The sequence below is a fragment of the Pituophis catenifer genome, unplaced genomic scaffold, assembly GCF_029215685.1.
Source record: "Pituophis catenifer annectens isolate HBS135680 unplaced genomic scaffold, rPitCat1.0.hap2 SCAF_2, whole genome shotgun sequence".
Classification (NCBI taxonomy): domain Eukaryota; kingdom Metazoa; phylum Chordata; class Lepidosauria; order Squamata; family Colubridae; genus Pituophis; species Pituophis catenifer.
Window position 1 is genome coordinate 25,157,245 of NW_027256882.1, and position 15,709 is coordinate 25,172,953.

Genomic DNA, 15,709 nt, shown 5'->3' on the forward strand with positions numbered 1-15,709 from the left:
AATATGTAATTGTCATTAAAACGTTTGACGTTTCCTTTTTGAGTTAAAGGCTTACTGGTAATACTCAAGTTACGACCGTAACTGAAGCTGGCAAAGTATGGTCATACATTATAAGGGTCGTAAAGCAGATAACCACATTACCCGGATATCCATTTTTACAACCTTTTGCGTGGTGTTCTTTATGCCACGGGTCTCCAACCATGGCAGCTTTAAGCCTGGCGGACTTTAACTCCCAGAATTCCCAGCTTTGCTGGCTAGGGAATTCTGGGAGTTGAAGTCCGCCAGGCTTAAAGTTTGCAAGTTTGGAGACCCCTGCCTTATGCAATCCTTTGTTCCCTATGACAGGGGACTCTGGGAGTTGAAGTCCACAAGTCTTAAAGTTTATTTATTTATTATCCACAAGTCTTAAAAGTTTATTTATTTATTCAATTTATATGCCGCCCCTCTCCGAAGACCCAGGGCGACCCAAGTTGCCAAGATTGGAGACCCCTGCCCTATGAGGCGTTTTTTTGCTGGAAAAAAGGAAGTAAACGCCATCTTGGTTGTTTTAATTTTCTTTGGTTGGCTTTGCCTCTCATAATGCCTGATACAAACAACAGACAGGTAGTCCTCAACTTGTAACCATTTGTTTGGTAACCGTTCAAAGTTACTACAGCACTGAAGAAAAGTGACTTATAATTGGTTTCCACACCTGTGACCGTAGTCCTTGACTTATGACAACTGAATCCAAAAAATTCTGTTGCCGAGTGAGACATTTGTTAAGTGAATTTTGCCCCATTTACTTTACTTTACTTTTATTAGACTTCTATACCGCCCTTCTCCCAAAGGACTCAGGGCGGTGTACAGCCATATTAAAACACATAAAATTTACAAAATTTAAAAACCAGTAAAATCAAATATACAAAAATTTGGCCCACAAATTAAAAAACTTACATACACCCATTAAAATTCATATTCATGTTAGGCCAGCCCGGCTTGTTGAAACAAGAGGGTCTTCAGGGCGCGGCGAAAAGTGCGCAGGTCGGGGATCATACGCACATCTAGGGGCAGCTCGTTCCAGAGGGCTGGTGCCCCCACAGAGAAGGCTCTCCCCCTGGGCATCGCCAGTCGACATTGTTTGGCCGACGGCACCCTGAGGACCCTCTCTGTGGGAGCGTATTGGCCGGTGGGAGGCTGTCGGCGGCAGAAGGCAATCTCGTATATACCCCGGTCCTAAGCCATGGAGCGCTTTAAAGGTGGTGACCAACACCTTGAATCACACCCGGAAGACCACTGGGAGCCAGTGCAGCTCACGCAGGAGAGGTGTTACGTGGGTGTGACGAGTCGCCCCCATAAGCACCCGCGCGGCTGCATTCAGGACCAGTTGGCGCCTCCGAGTGCTCTTCAAGGGGAACCCCATGTAGAGAGCGTTACAGTAGTCCAGACGTGACGTGACAAGGGCATGAGTGACCGTGCGCAGGGCATCCCGGTCCAGAAAGGGACACAACTGGCATTATCAGACGAACCTGATAAAAAGCTCCCCTGGCCATGGCCGTCATATGATCTTCCAAAGACAGCCGTGTATCCATTTAACGAATATTCCTGCCACGGTTAGGGTTAGTGCTTAGTGACCATTCGAAGCCGTGGTGGGTTGCTCCAGGTTCTTTAGAACCAGTAGTAAAAACGGTGGGAGGCTCCGCCCACCCACCCAGACGTCATAATTGACCCGTCTGTGCATATGCAGAAGCTTCTGCGCATGCGCATGCTCCCCCACTCGATTCGAAGTTACAACGGCACTGAAAAAAGTGACTTATGACCGTTTTCCCACACTTACGACTGTTACAGCATCCCCATGGTCACATGATCAACATTCAGATGCTCGACAACCGACTCGTATTTATGACCATTGCAGTATCCTGGGATCATGTGATCATCTTCTGTGATCTTCTGACAAGCAAAGTCAAGGGGGAAGCCAGATTCGCTTAACAACCCTGTGACTAATTTAATAACGTCAGTGATTCACTTAACAACGGTGGCAAGAATGTTGGTTAAATGGGGCAAAATTCACTTAACCAATGTCTCACTCAGCAACGGAAACGTTGGACTTGATGGTGGTCGTAAGTGGAGGACTACCTATATAGCTGAGGTTGACCACTCCTCAAAATTCTGGCTTCCCAGGCTTCTTCCCCAAATTGGGGGCGTACGTGTGGTCCTTCACCAAGGTGACATCTTGTGCCATATTAAGGTTGTCTCTGGCATGGATTCTCTGATGGGTTTTCAAATTTCCCATCTGACTGAAGCTTTTTCCGCACTGGGTACATTTATATGGCGTCTCTCCAGTGTGGATCCTCTGATGTATCTTCAAAACATTGGTATGAGTAAAGCATTTCCCACACTGAGAACATTTGTACGGTCTCTCTCCGGTATGAGTCCGTTGATGTCTCTTCAGAATCCCTGTTTCCCGGAAGCACTTGTCACAATGGGAACATTTGTAAGGTTTCTCTCCGGTGTGAATGCGCTGGTGTTTCCTCAAAGTTCCCATCAGGTTGAAGCCTTTCCCACACTGCGAACACTTGTACGGGGTCTCCCCAGTGTGGATTCGGAGATGCCTCTTCAAAATCCCCGTCTCTCTGAAGCATTTCCCACACTGAGTGCATTTGTAGGTCTCCCCGGTGTGAGTCCTCTCGTGGATCTTCAAACAGTTGGTGTGACTGAAGCATTTCCCACAGTGGGAGCATTTGTAGGGTCTCTCACCGGTGTGAATCCTTTGGTGGGTCTTCAGATTTCCCGACTGGTTGAAACACTTTCCACACTGTAGACATTTGTACGGCTTCTCCCCGGTGTGAATTTTCTGGTGCTGCTTCCAGTATTTGGCTTTATTGAAGCATTTCCCACACTGGGAACATTCGTACCATCCTTCTTCGGTTTTGCAAGTAGGAATTTTGCCGAGCGAGTTCACACCACTCTTGGTTTTGGCATGTTCAGAAGAGTTACATGTTTCTCCAAGATGGCTGCTTCGATATGCATTCGTGTTATTAACCACTGCGCTGCCAGAGATTTCAAACCTTTTCTCATTTATGAAGTTTCTCTCTTTTTGATTCGTGCTTGAAGTACACTCGTAGCTGTCCTCAAACCTCCGAGGATGTTGCTCTAATTTCTGTGTAGAAGGCACCTCATTCAGCTCCATGTGGTAGAGGTATCTTCTATCACACTGGGAGAACAAGGACATATTGTTGTCCTTGGAAATAGCGGCCTTTTCAGCAGTAATAGCAGTAGTCAATTCCTGTTGTAATGAAATATCTTGGTTCTCACACCCCAGGGAGGGCTTCTGCTGCTGCTCTCTTAACTTGTAACCTTCTTCCTCCATTTCTAATTTTATTGGCAGATTCCCAGAACTAAACTGTTGATCTCTCCTGCGTGTTGATTCCGGTTCCTCTCCTCGATTCTCAGAATTCTTCATTTTGAACTCTGTTCCCAATCTGCTCTCTAGAGGAAGAGAAAAAAAAATTAACTACAGTCGTTTTCATTCAAGTGAACAAGGAATATACAGGTAGTCTGCAACTTACAACAGTTCGTTTAGTGACTGTTTGAAGTTACAATGGCACTGAAAAAAGCGACTTACGATCATTTTTCACACTTATAACCTTTGCAGCATCCCCATGGTCATGAGATGAAAATTCAGACGCTTGGCAACTGACTCACATTAATGACGGTTGCTGTGCCCCAGGGTCACATGATCCCCTTTTGCGACCTTCTGACTAGTAATGTCAATCGGAAAGCCAGATTCACTTAACAACCGGGTTACTACTTAAACAACTGCAGCGTGTCAACTCGCAAAGCATCCCTGGCCTGGTCTCGAGTTGCCATAGGCAAGGGGGAATGGGAGAACGGCGAAGCAGCACGGCAGCCAAAAACAAAAGCACATTCCAGCCATATCTGTCAAGGCTGTCTCCGCAGTAACCCACAGTAGCCAGAGGGGAGTGATCTCTACAACCTGCAAAATTGTTTCATTGGAGAATGTGATTGATGACACACCTGGGGGGGGGGGGGGAGGGAGGAAACAGGGTAAGAGCTGGAACGTAAATTACGTGGGGTCAGAGTTGGCTTCACTTGGAATGTGCTGACACGAAGCTCCTAATAAATAACACTGATTTCTAGCAAAATGTTTTTGTAAATCATAGCCATGTGACCGCAGCATGCTGCAAATGGCCATAAATATGGGCAGGTTGCCAAGCACTCAAAATGTGATCATGTGACTGCAAGGGGAAGGGCCAGCCATTGGAACTTTGAATCCAGATCATAAGTAGCTCTAAGGAGGCCCGTCATAACTTCAAATGGTCACTGGTTGTAAGTCAAGGACTTCCTGTACGGAACTCCACACATACTCCAGGCCGTGCTGTAGCTACATCACCTAACAAAAACATTACTTGCTAAGAAGGTTAGAAAATTTGGGTATGTCTTTCTGACGGCATGATAAGTCATTCTTACAAACATATGTATTCTGGATTTTCCTTCACTATACAGTCTCTGTCAAGGATGAAACTTTGGCAGCTACGTGCTTCTTCATTTCAACTTGCCGTTGGAGTAGGATAGGGAGGTGTTGCTTCAGAATGGGTTAGATCAGTGATGGCGAACCTTTTCGGCACCGAGTGCCAAAAAGGTCACACGGAAATGCCGCGCACATGTGTGCTTGTCAAGGTTGCGCTCCGGAATAGCCAAACTTCTGGATTCTAGTGCACATGTGCACCCGACAATCAGCTGGCTGGGGTGCATGCGCAGGCCGATTTTTGGCACTGCTGCAGATATAAAAGGATTGTGCTCCGGAAAAGCTGAATTTCTGGGTGCTAGCGTGTATGCGCGCCTGACAATCAGCTGGCTGGCGCACACACGCACACCGGTTTTTGGCATTGCCACACACACAGACAGCTGATCGGCGCGTGCATATGCGTGCCAGAAACCCAAAAGGCAAATAGGCAAGGCCACGCGTGCCGGGCAACATGGCTTCACGTGCCACTTCAGGCAGGCTTGCCATAGGTTCACCATCACAGGTTAGATGGAGAAACAAAACCTCTACGATTCTGCTGAAGACTGAGAGCCTGAAACCTTGTCAAGGACATCATAACAGGTGTGGCGTTGAAACAGACGGTTCCCATAACAAAGTGAACTTGTTATTACATGGACTATGTGAGAGGTTGGGGGTTTGGCTGGGAAAATTATTGTTTAATTCTATGAACTGGTATTTGGGAACCTGCATTAGTTTTTCTTCGACATTACCATGCAGTGTATTCAATAAACAGTAAGATTTTAGGAAATGGAATGAACCTGGAGTTTTATGTGGATTCTCGAGCCAGATCTTGACAGTGTCCTTCTCTTTCCTATAGGATTACACCAACTCCTGCTTTCATCTAGAGCAAGGATCCCCAACCTGTGGGTCGTGAGGTTTGCAACTGGGCCATGGAAATGGCCAGCAAGCACAGGCACGCACCTTCTCACTTGCACGAGCAGTGGGAGAGCGTGTACATGCTCCATTTGCGTGAGTGGCAGGCACGGGTGCACGCTGCTTGTGCAAACGGAGCCACGTGTGCGCTTGCTGGCCACTTGCGTGAACCATCCCCTCCCCCCACTGGTCCGCAAAGCTAGAAACGTTGAGGAACTCTGATCTAGAGCAGTGTTCTGCCCCAGCTGCGGACCCAAAGAACGCAGCACACACAAAGTTTGTACAAACCTTAGTTTACTAAATTAAATCAGTCTTTTTCAAACAAAGGCTGTTAATGAACTTTCTTAACAGCCTACAAGAATCCAAAGAATAAATAATCGTAATCTTACTAGGATTGGCAGAAAGCCCAGAAGCAATTTGCAGGACACTGATAAAAGAACTAAGATCCAGACGCGAAGGAGAGTGAACTAAGTTGTTCCCTGCAAATTGCCTCAGTCGTCGTCTGTCCTTAAATAGGCTAAGGGAGTGGCCAATTAGCCCCAAGCCTTACTCTCGAGGAGACCTCCGCCTGAGGAGCCACTCCTGCCTTTTGGCAGCTCTGCGCGCCCATACATCGAGAAGAGGTTCCTCCTCTTCTTCCTCTTCATTCATGGATGCTTCTGGAGGTTCTGAAGGCCCTGGCTGAATCCCCGCCTCTGGCACATCTTCTCCAGCCTCCTCATTGTCCGACTTGAGTTCCAGCGGCACAGGCTGCTGGCGCAGCACTACACCAGCCTCCTCGCTGTCGGAATCAGCTACAATCCGCACAGGCCGCTGACGGGCCACAACAAGCAGGGAGTCTCCTAAATTGGCAACTTTTAAGACTTGTGGACTTCAACTCCCAGAATTCCCCAACTGGCCAACTTTCTAGACCCCTGATCTAGTGTGAGGCTGTAAAGCACCAATCATACTGTTAGCCACGCCGTAGATTTGTTTTCTTCATAGCCACCTTAAATCACTATTTAAAAATATCTTGTGAAAATTCTTTGCATGGTTACTTTTCCAGCTGCCTTCCTAGCACATCCATTCAAAATTACTCAGAATACATAAGAATCTATTTATTCCTGGCTTCTTTTGAGATTAGTTTAGAGAACATCTGAATATGTTCTCATGGTGCCATTCACCTCCCCAAAGGAAAACTGGATCCTTTGCTATGATGGCTGGATTAGTGCCTTGTTTCTCCTTACCTAAACTACTTATGTTCTCACGTTCCTCCTGCAGGACTTGCCAGGCGACAGGTTGTGGAACTGGCTGTGTGGGCTTCCACTCTGTTGCCTGCAAACACGCCTCGGTCTCCTTGAGGCCCATGAATTCCTATAAAGAATAAGAGGCAGCCAAGACCTTCCCATCAGAGATTCTGCTGCAGAAAAACAGGATTAAGGTAAAGCTTCACATTCACTGCAAAATCTGGAACAATTAATATTACAAAAATCAGATCACTGAACAAGCTTTATAGCAGAAGTCTTCAAACTTGGCAGCTTTAAGACTTGTGAACTTCAACTCCCAGAATTCTCCAGCCAGCATAGCATAGCTGGCTGGAGAATTCTGGGAGTTGAAGTCCACAAGTCTTAAAGCTGCCAAGTTTGAAGACCTCTGCTTTATAGTTACAAGAGCAACAGAGATCAAGATCTACTATCCTATTAATATTTGGGGTGGGGGTAAACCGTGCCCCATATTTTAGCACATGACCCAAATTTATTCTTGCAAAGTTAAGTTGGATGCAGTTCTGTGTACAGGAAGTCCTCGGCTTATGCCCCTTTGTTTAGTGACTGTTTGAACATACAACACTGAAAAAAGCACTGAAAAAATTTACTTATGATTGTTTCCCCCGCTTATGACCGTTGCAACATCTCTGCGGTCATGTGATTAAAATTCAGACACTCAGAAACAGGCATGTATTTATGACAGTTGCTGTGTCCCAGTCAATGGTGAAATGTAAAATTTGTTACTACCGGTTCTATGGGTGTGGCTTGGGTTTTTTTTTAATATGACTGAGTGAGCGGGGCCAGCTTTTTTTTTTTAACTTTTAAAACCATTTTTTCTACAACCTCTTCAGCTGAAGAGGTTGTAAAAAAATGCTTTTAAAGCCTCTGACGATCCCAGCTGACTTGCCTAATCGGCAGAGGCTTTATTATTTTTTTAAAAGCCTTTGATCATCCCAGCTGAGCCGCGTGATCATCAGAGGCTTTTTTTTTTTACTTTTAAAAGCATTTTTTAGGCCAAAGAGGTTGTAGAAAAAATGCTTTTAAAAATAAAAAAAAGCCTCTGATAATTGTGCGGCTCAGCTAGGCAATGGGGGAGGGGCGCAGGGAGTTTTGCTACCAGTTCTCTGAACCACCCGCCTCCATCGCTACCGGATTGGGCGATCTGGTCCGAACCGGGAGCATTTCACCCCTGGTCCCCGTGTTACTAACTTAAGAACAGCAGTGGTTCACTTAAGAACCCGGTGGTCTTCCAGGTGCGCTTCAAGGTTTTGGTTACCACCTTTAAAGCGCTCCATGGCTCAGGACCTGGGTACTTCCGGGACCGCCTATTACCACCAATAGCCTCCCACCGGCCAGTACGCTCTCATAGAGAGCGGCTCTTCCAGGTGCCGTCGGTCAAACAATGCCGACTGGCGGCCCCCAGGGGGAGAGCCTTCTCTGTGGGGGCACCTACTATCTGGAACGAGCTCCCCCCGGAGAGACGGAGGATCCCGGATCTGCGCACCTTCCGCCGCGCTCTAAAGACCTTATTATTTCACCAGGCGGGCCTGGCCTAATTTTCTCCCTCTTTTATAAAAGATTTTTAATTTTTTAATATCTTTTAGTATTTTATATATTCAAATTTTAAAATTGGTTTTAAATAGTTTGGGGTTTTAATTTGTCTGGGCCAAAACTATTTAATTTGATTTTAATTCTACTTTTAAATTTTGTATGTATGTGTTTTATTGTTTGGCTGTGCACCGCCCTGAGTCCTTCGGGAGTAGGGCGGTATAGAAATCAAATCAAATAAATAAATAAATAAATAAACCGTGGCAAAAAAGGCCGTAAAATGGAGCAAAACTCACTTAGCAACAGTCTTGTTTAACCACGGAAATATTGTGGTCATTAAGTCGAGCACTACCTGTAATCTGGCAACAGGCGGTCTTTGAATTTGTAACGGTATAAGAAAATGGCCTTGGGAGACAGGAGGAGGAGCCACAGAGACAACAATCAGACAAGAGGGAGCTAAGCCTGTGGCAGGAATGGGATGTGGAAAATGTCTCAGAAGGGATGCTCCCTAGTTTCTTGGATTGTAAATGCAAGAGGGGGGAGAGATGTATAGGTAATCCTTGATTTACAGCAGTTCATTTAGTGACCATTCAAAGTTAACAACAGCTCTGAAAAAAGGGACTTGTGATCGTTTCTCACACTTATGACTGTTGCAGCATCCCCACGGTCAAGCGATTTACATTGGGACTGGTTCATATTTATGACGGTTTGCAGTGTCCTGGGGTTGTGTGATCCCTTTTTGCGACTTTCTGACAAGCGAAGTCAATGGAGAAGCCAGATTCACTTCAAAACCATGTTCCTAACTTATCGATTGCTGAGATTCACTCAACAACTGTGGCAAGGAAGGTCGTAAAATGGGACAAGGCTGTCCTCAATCTTACAAATCTGAAAATACATCTCTTCTCAACTAATCCACGCTAACAAGTCAATGGTACATCTGTACATCTCCACCCCAGGCCATCCCAACGATGCCCTTGAAGTGATGTCCATAGCCTGGAGGCTATGTGGATCTGGATGGGGAGACACGGGCTCAAGCTCAACCCTTCCAAGACTGAGTGGCTGTGGTTCCCGGCATCCTGATATAGTCAGTTGACTCCATCACTGACTATTGGGGGCGAGACTTTGGCCCCCTCGGAGAGGGCTCGCAATCTGGGAGTCGTCCTGGATATGCAGCTGTCCTTGGAGGAACATCTGACGGCTGTTGCCAGGGGGACTTTCGGTCAGGTTCGCCTGATCCGCCAGTTGCGGCCCTTTCTTGATCGGGATTCCCTGTGCACAGTCACTCATGCCCTAGTCACCTCTCGCCTGGACTACTGCAACGCTCTCTACATGGGGCTCCCCTTGAAGAGCACCTGGAGGCTCCAACTGGTCCAGAATGCGGCCGCGCGGGTAGTCACAGGAGCCGCATGGCGCTCCCATACAACACCTCTCCTGCGTGAGCTGCACAGGCTCCCAGTGGTCTTCCGGGTGCGCTTCAAGGTATTGGTTATCACCTTTAAAGCGCTCCATGGCATAGGACCTAGTTATCTTCGAGACCGCCTGCTGCTACCGACGGCCTCCCATTGACCTGTGCGCTCCCACAGAGAGGGCCTCCTCAGAGTGCCATCAGCCAAACAATGTAGGCTGGTGACCCCCAGGGGGAAGGCCTTCTCTGTGGGGGCACCTACCCTCTGGAATCAGCTGCCCCCAGAGATAAGGAGAATCCAAGACCTCGGTGCCTTCCACCGTGCCCTTAAAACCTTCTTTTTCCAGCAAGCCGGGCTGGCCTAACACTTTTTAAAATGTTTTTAATTGTTTGTTATTGTTTTTAATCATGGGGCCAAACTTATATATATCATTTTAATTGTATTTTAATGTTTGTAGTTTATGCTTTTACTTGGCTGTTCACCGCCCTGAGTCCTCAGGGAGAAGGGCGGTATACAAATTTAAAAATAAATAAATAAATAAATAGCTGGGATTTTAGTTAAAAATAATACAAACCAATTAATGTTTAATCTAAACGTTTTTCAATCCTGACAACTTTACGTTCAGTGGACTTCAACTCCCAGAATTCCTCAATGAGCATCCTGGGAATTCTGGGAGTTGAAGTCCACACATCTTAAAATCGCCAAGGTTGAAAAACTCAGATCTAAAGGGAATAGAATAGAATAGAATAGAATAGAATAGAATAGAATAGAATAGAATAGAATAGAATAGAATAGAATAGAATAGAATTTTTTATTGGCCAAGTGTGATTGGACACACAAGGAATTTGTCTTGGTGCATACGCTCTCAGTGTACATAAAAGAAAAGATACGTTCATCAAGAATCCTAAGGTACAACACTTAATGATAGTCATAAGGTACAAATTAGCAATCAGGAAACAATATCAATATAAATCATAAGGATACAAGGAACAAAGTTACAGTCATAAATGGGAGGAGATGGGTGACAGGAACGATGGATGAGAAGACTAATAGTAATGCAGCCTTAGTGAATAGTTTGACAGTGTTGAGGAAATTATTTGTTTAGCGGAGCAATGGCTTTTGGGGAAAATCTGTTCTTGTGTCTAGTTGTTCTGTGCAGTGCTCTATAGTGTCGTTTTGAGGGTAGGAGTTGAAACAGTTTATGTCCAGGATGTGAGGGGTCTGTAAATATTTTTTACAGGAAAAGCAGCCAAGAATTGGTTTTTATTTTACCCCCAATCTGGTACCAAGCAAACTCTTTCACAAGATTGACATACCCACCTCTCTCACAGCCGTTTGGACCATCCCAAATAATTGGCTGGGGTCGCTCGAGGATTTGATTTCATGTCCTGAAGGCGAGAATCAAGGCATTACAGTAAGAACTCATGTTTACCTCTTCCCTCTTTGGTGGTTAGAAATAGAACAGCATAAAAAGATTTGTCATTTTTAAAGTATTGAGTAAGACAGAATCCTTGCAGAATAAGTTTTATAGCAATGGGAAAACCCTTAATCTTGAAACCCGTGTGTATCAAATTTTTACATTTTTGATGCCTAATTGCTTTTAGATCAAGGTTTCTAGACCAGGCAACTTCCAGATGTATGATTCCTTAACTTCAAATCCCAGAATTCCTCAGCCTTCAAAAAAAAAAAAAAAAAAAATGAGAGTTGGAAGTCCACATATCTGAGAGCCAGAGGTGGGTTTCAGCAGGTTCTGACTGGTTCTGGAGAACCGGTAGCGGAAATTTTGAGTAGTTTTGGAAAACCGATAGTAAAAATTCTGACTGGCCCCACCCTCATCTATTCTCTGCCTCCCGAGTCCCAGCTGATCGGGAGGAAATGGGGATTTTGCAGTAACCTTCCCCTGGAGTGGGGAGGGAATGGAGATTTTAAAGTATCCTTCCCCTGCCACGCCCACCGAACTGGTAGTAAAAAAATTTGAAACCCACCACTGCTGAGAGCTGTCAAAGGTAGGAAAAACTGCTTTAGATTCTGTCCATCACAAAGGGTTTTTCCCCGTTTTCTGCTTATTCACATTCACAAATGTGAACTAGTTGAATGTTAATATTGTGTTAACGCTATAAGACTCTTCTCTTTGTTAAACATTTAATGTACTTTCACTGCTGTCATTTGTAAATGTTTACTGCATTGCCAATGCCTTTATACAAGGTGTTCTTACCCAGCATGCTGATTTCCACTTCTTCATTTTCTCTCTTCACAGCCTCCAAGGTCTCTTTCTCTGAATATAAGAAATCGACATGTTCTTCATTCATTGAGCCCTGAAAGAGTAACACACTCCTTCTCACAACAACGGGACTCCTTTGCTCACCATCACACAAAAGTCTCTCAGGGGTGCCCCAAGGCCCACAAGCAGGGGTGAAATGCTCCCGGTTCGGACCGGATCGCCCGATCCGGTAGTCATGGCGTCGGGTGGTTCAGAGAACCGGTAGCAAAAATCCCTGGCCCCCCCATGCCCAGCTGAGCCGCGCGGATCATCAGAGGCTGTTTTTTTTTAAACTTTTAAAAGCATTTTTTCTACAACCTCTTCGGCTGAAAAAATGCTTTTAAAAGTAAAAAAAAAAAAAAGAGCCTCTGATGATCGCACGGCTCAGCTGGTATCGTCAGAGGCTTTTCAAAGCATTTTTTTCTGCAACCCCTTCGGCCGAAGAGGTTGTAGGGAAAAAAATGCCTTTAAAAGCCTCTGGCAATCCCAGCTGACTTGCCTGATCGTCAGTGTCAGCCTCCGCTTTTATTGCTTCAGCTGCCATAAGTAACGGGTGGGAAACAGTTAGGGGGGCGAAGGGCGCAGGAGGAGTCTTTCCAAGAAACGAAACCGATTCTCCAAAGGAGCCGTCAGACCAACTGTCATTACATTCCTGATGGATGACGTTGCCAGACGTGATTCCACCTGACCTTTGGGAGACCTGTGGATTGGATGACGGACGATGGGCAAAGGGGGGGAGATGCTTTCTAGATGCAATTTCGCGCGTTTTGCTTAGTTCCAGCTTTATCTGGGTTGCGATCGCTTCATTTTCAGTAAAAGTACTAATCTCTATAAAATATGGAGTTTGAGTCATTCTTTCCTGGATTTTGAAGGAAGCATACCTGACAGCCAGAGGCTTCTAAAAGCATTTTTTTCTGCAACCTCTTAAGGTTGTAGACAAAATGTTTTTTAAAAAAAAAAAGTTGGCCACACCCACCCAGTCACATTACCCCCCCCCCACCAAGCCACGCCCACAGAACCGGTAGTAACAAATTTTAGATTTCACCCCTGCCCACAAGAATTGTTGATGGTCAACCAAGCTACAGTATTAACCCAGTCCTCACAGTTTTGGATTAGTACGGGTGGCCCTCAGGTTATAGCAATAGCCCTTAGACCAGTGGTTCTCAACCTTCCTAATGCCACGACCCTTTAATATAGTTCCTCATGTTGTGGTGACCCCCCAACCATAAAATTATTCCTAAAACCATTGAAAATATGTGTTTTCCGATGGTCTTAGGCGACCCCTGTGAAAGGGTCATTCGATCCCCAAAGGGGTCGCGACCCACAGGTTGAGAACCACTGCCTTAGACTTATATACCACTCTACAGTGCTTTACAGCCCTCTCTAAGCGGTTTACAGAGTCAGCCTATTGCCCCGAGTCCTCATTTTACCGCCCTCGGAAGGATGGAAGGTCTAGTCAACTTTGAGCCTAATGAGATTCGGAACTGCCAAATTGCTGGCAGCCGGCAGTCAGCAGAAGTAGCCTGCAGTACTGCATTTCTAACCACGGCGCCACCGTGGCTCTTATGTCCACAAATGAGCTCCAAATTTATGTCGCTAAGTAAGACAGTTAAGTGAGTTTTGCTCCCTTTTACGATCTTTCTTGCCACAGTTGTTAAGTGAATCACTGTAATTGTTAAGCGAAACATTTGGTCATTAAGCGAATCAGGCTTCCTCCATCGACTTGGCTTCTTGGAAGCCAGCTGGGAAGGTTTATAGACGGTGATCACATGACCCCAGGATACTGCACCTGTCATAAATACATGCCAGTTGCCAATCGTCCAAATTTTGATTGTGCAGATGTGGGGAATGCTGCAATGTTGTAACTGTGAAACATGGTCATAAGTCACTTTTTTCAGTGCCTTCCTAACTATGAACTGTCACTAAATGAATGGTTGTAAGTCAAGGACTTGACTCATGTCCCTCTATTCCAGTGGTTTATAAAATGTTTGACCCAATTATTCCATTTTATGGACTTGAATATTAGACAAGGAATTACAACTTGTTCCCCTACCCAGACAATGATATGATATAGGTCCGTGATGGTGAACCTATGGCACGTGTGCCACAGGTAGCACGCAGAGCCATATCTATGGGCACGCAAGTGTTGCCTTAGTTCAGCTCCAGCATGCATGCGCGTGCCAACTAACTGATTTTCGGGCCTTCCGGGCCCACCGAAAGTCAGAAAATGGGCCATTTCTGGCCTCTGGAGGGCCTCCGGGAAGGTGGGGAAGGCAGTTTTCACCCTCCCCAGACTCATAGAAAGGCTCTGGTGCCTGGGGAGGGCAAAAAACAGGACTTTCAGTCCCACCGGAAGTCGGGAAACGAGGCATTTCCGGCCTCTGGAGGGCCTCCAGGGGCATGGGGAAGGCCATTTTCACCCTCCCCAGACTTCTAGAAAGGCTCTGGAGCCTGGGAAGGGCGAACAACAGGCCTACCACGCCATTGCGTGCCAAAAGTGGGAGGAGTGCGGGGGAAGGGTCGCATGCACAGGGTTGCACGCGCATGCGTGGGGGGATTGGGCGCATTAAATTATGAGTGTGGGCACGCACGCACGCATGTGACACCCCCCACACTCCCCCTGCTTTTGGCACGCGATGGCAAAAAGGTTAGCCATCACGGATATAGGTAGTCCTTAAACTTCCTTTAGTCAACATTCAAAGTTAGGATACTGAAAAAAGGGACTTATGACCATTTTTCACACTTACGACTCTTACAGCATCCCCCTGCTGACGTGATCAATATTTGGATGCTTGGCAACTGATTGATATTTATGACGGTTGCCATGTCCTTGGGTCATGTGATCACTTTTGCAACCTTCTGACAAGCAGTCAATGGGGAAGCCAGATTCGCTTAAAACCATGTTACGAACTTACCTGCAGTGATTCGCTTATTAAAGCTTGCTTAACAACCGTCTCACTTAACGACAGAAATTTTGGGCTCTATTAGGGTAGAGGACTACCTGTATAACGTCAAACATACCTGATATGACCCTGATTTGGCGTCTTGTTGGTTCTTCAGGAAGTCCTCTACCAGGACCACCGCCTGGGAACAGGTTTCAGGTCTTCTCACTTGAACCCAGCTCTGGAGCTTTGGAGGCAGGCTGGCCAGAAATTGCTCCAGGATCAGCAGCTCCAGGATCTGCTCTTTGGAGCGTCTCTGCGGCTTCAGCCATTGGCAGCAAAGCTCCTGAAGTTGCCTTTGAACCCTTCGTGGGTCTTCCACCTCCTGGCAGCAGAACTGCCTGAAGCGTTGACGCTGGGCCTCCATTTTCGTGGCTTCCCCTTTCAAGATGGCCGCCTTCACCTTCCCATAGTTGTCCCGTTCGCCAATTTCCACTTTCTGAAAAGCTTCTTCGGCTTCTCCGCTCAAGGCCGGCAGGAGACAAGCCACCCACTCTTCTCTCGGCCATTGGCAGGCTTGGGCCACCTGCTCGAAGGAGGCCAGGAAGACCTTGGGGTCTTCCCAGGGAGAAGCTTCCGACATCTTGGACTTGCCTTCTCCTGGGTGAACCGGTTGCAGCGTCTTGAGGAACTGTTGCCACTGCGATTCCCAGCATTCCTCCATCCCGACGAACGGGGCCCTCTTGTTTTTCTCAAATGCGCCCCATTCCGCTTCTTCCGACGTAAAGTGAGGCTGGATTGCAGAGGGGAGTTTTGCAGCGGCTTCCAGTCCTCCTTCTGGATTTAAGACTTGTTTCTCCATTGCCGAGTTATCTGCCGTCAGCCCTCTCAAATCTAAAGGCAGAGCATATTCAAAGTGGATCATTTGGCTATCATTTTAACACTCTGCCGCA

General features: G+C 46.4%; 1 protein-coding gene across 1 annotated transcript; it reads right to left on the minus strand.

The window, feature by feature from the left end:
* Positions 1–2,137: 2,137 nt before the first annotated feature.
* On the minus strand, positions 2,138–15,480 carry LOC139310013 (zinc finger and SCAN domain-containing protein 22-like). Its single transcript, XM_070934191.1, has 6 exons — positions 14,896–15,480; positions 11,809–11,929; positions 10,935–11,002; positions 6,617–6,769; positions 2,587–3,445; positions 2,138–2,502 (listed from the first exon to the last, which is right to left on the minus strand). Exons 1-6 carry the CDS (start codon positions 15,478–15,480, stop codon positions 2,138–2,140), a joined length of 2,151 nt encoding a protein of 716 aa, XP_070790292.1.
* Between the last annotated feature and the right edge of the window lie 229 nt (positions 15,481–15,709).